This window comes from Helianthus annuus, chromosome 2 (assembly GCF_002127325.2).
Source record: "Helianthus annuus cultivar XRQ/B chromosome 2, HanXRQr2.0-SUNRISE, whole genome shotgun sequence".
In the NCBI taxonomy this organism is placed as follows: Eukaryota; Viridiplantae; Streptophyta; class Magnoliopsida; order Asterales; family Asteraceae; genus Helianthus; species Helianthus annuus.
The window spans coordinates 22,338,231-22,340,123 of record NC_035434.2 but is presented as its reverse complement, the minus strand read 5'-3'; the positions used below and the strand labels follow the sequence as shown (position 1 = coordinate 22,340,123).

General features: G+C 30.3%; 1 protein-coding gene across 1 annotated transcript; it reads left to right on the top strand.

Annotated features, from left to right (window-relative positions):
• Positions 1-564: 564 nt before the first annotated feature.
• On the top strand, positions 565-1,629 carry LOC110926911 (putative F-box protein At3g23260). The gene has a single exon (XM_022170538.1). The coding sequence runs from the start codon at positions 565-567 to the stop codon at positions 1,627-1,629; it is 1,065 nt and encodes a 354-aa protein (XP_022026230.1).
• Positions 1,630-1,893: the final 264 nt, after the last annotated feature.

Genomic DNA, 1,893 nt, shown 5'->3' with positions numbered 1-1,893 from the left:
TAATGATATTTTTTTCTAAATAATCAATATAGGTAACCTAATTATTAAAACTAAATTATTCAAGTAACAACTATTTAAAATATAAAAATCACATATTTATATTATTAATTCAATCGATTTGTACAATACATTCTTAAAAAATAGTATCCTTTATTCAATCTAACTATTTAACATATTTATATTTTTAATTCAATCTAATTTTGTAGACAATATTTTCATTCATTTTAAATTTTAATGCATTATATCCGGAATTATATACATTCTTAAAATAGAATATCCTTATTAACATTATAGAGCTTTACCTCACATTGCAATTATAAATAAAGAAGAGCGACATTGGTTAGATTATTTGTGTTTAGATAACAGGTACTTTACACTAACTCTGAATTTGTGCTTTGTTTTCATGTTTATTTAGGTTTTGATGATTAAGTTGCCATTGATCTTCATACGATTCAATTTTGGATTATTATATGTTTTGTACATGATTCATCCAACTTTGTTGCTTACTTCCAAAATTGCATTACATAATTCTCATCAAAAGTTTTTTATGATTTTTTTTGTAGGATGCAACGTCTTGAATTTGAAATGTTTGCTAACGAAATCCTATCAAGGCTACCAACAAAGTATGTTGCTCGATTAAGAATGGTTTCTAAACAATGGCGTTATGAACTGTCGTCACATTTGTTTGCGATTATACACTATCGCCGTATGGCTAATAACCCTTATCGTAAGGTTATCATGTTTACCAACTCATCAATTGATATTCATAACTTGATTGGAGGAAAGTTAGACATTTCTTCAGGGAAGAGTATTTCCTTCCCCTTTGACACACATCTTTCCAATCTAATCATTCTTGCTTCTCAGTATGGTATTTTACTGATGTGCATTCAGTGGCGTCCGAACGAATTGATTCTTTGGAATCCAACAACTAACCAATTTTCGAATTTGTGTGATAAGAAACCTAAAAATTTTTTTGATTTAAGGGAAGATGCAGTTGGGATTTATATGGATTCATCTAACGATCTAAAAATATTACTTCTCCAACGTCGTACGGATGATGTTATACCGCGTGTGTATTCTCGGAACATATGTGAATGGAAAACTTTAACTTTCTTGAAAGGAGCGGATTACGCTTCAACTTTATATTGGTGGTCTTCCGGAACTTTATGCAATAATGTTTTATATTTTCCATCTCCACACTATTGGACGCCTGCTAAAAGTTATACCATTGCTTTTGATGTCGAATCTGAAACTTTTTATAAGGTTTCGATACCCCAATCTACTAATCTTTTTGGTCGCCAGAGGAGTTTTCTCAACATCCGCAACACACTTCATATGTTTATTGTTGTAGAGACCCCTAAAACAATCGTGAAGCTATATAAATTTCAAGATGAAATTTGGTCAGAAGTGTCGTCGTTTAGAAGCGGAAAGTTATTTTATTCAGTTGATTCATGGCGTAACAAATTAGCTGAGAACAAAGGTGACACTTGGACTGTTAACATCGACCGGGGTGGTATTATCGATATACAAATTGGAATGAAGGACTCTCAATACTTACGAGACGCAGAGAAATTTCAGGGAATATACAATGTAGCATCGTTTGAAGAGACCGTTGTCTCACCTATTTAGTATTAATAAGTTGTTTCAGCTTTAAGAATAATTATGATCTTTTGAATTTTCTTATATTGTTATTACTTTTCTATTACTTTTCTTATTTGTCCTTAAAGATAGAGCGACCCGTGGGTACCACGGGTTATAACCTAGTTGATTATATATGAATATATTAACCTTATTGATTTTGAATTTAAGTTTCAATAATATTTAACTATTTAGGTAAATTGTTTTGACTGATTATTTCAAAATTTGAAATTTTGAAATTTATATCAATTATGG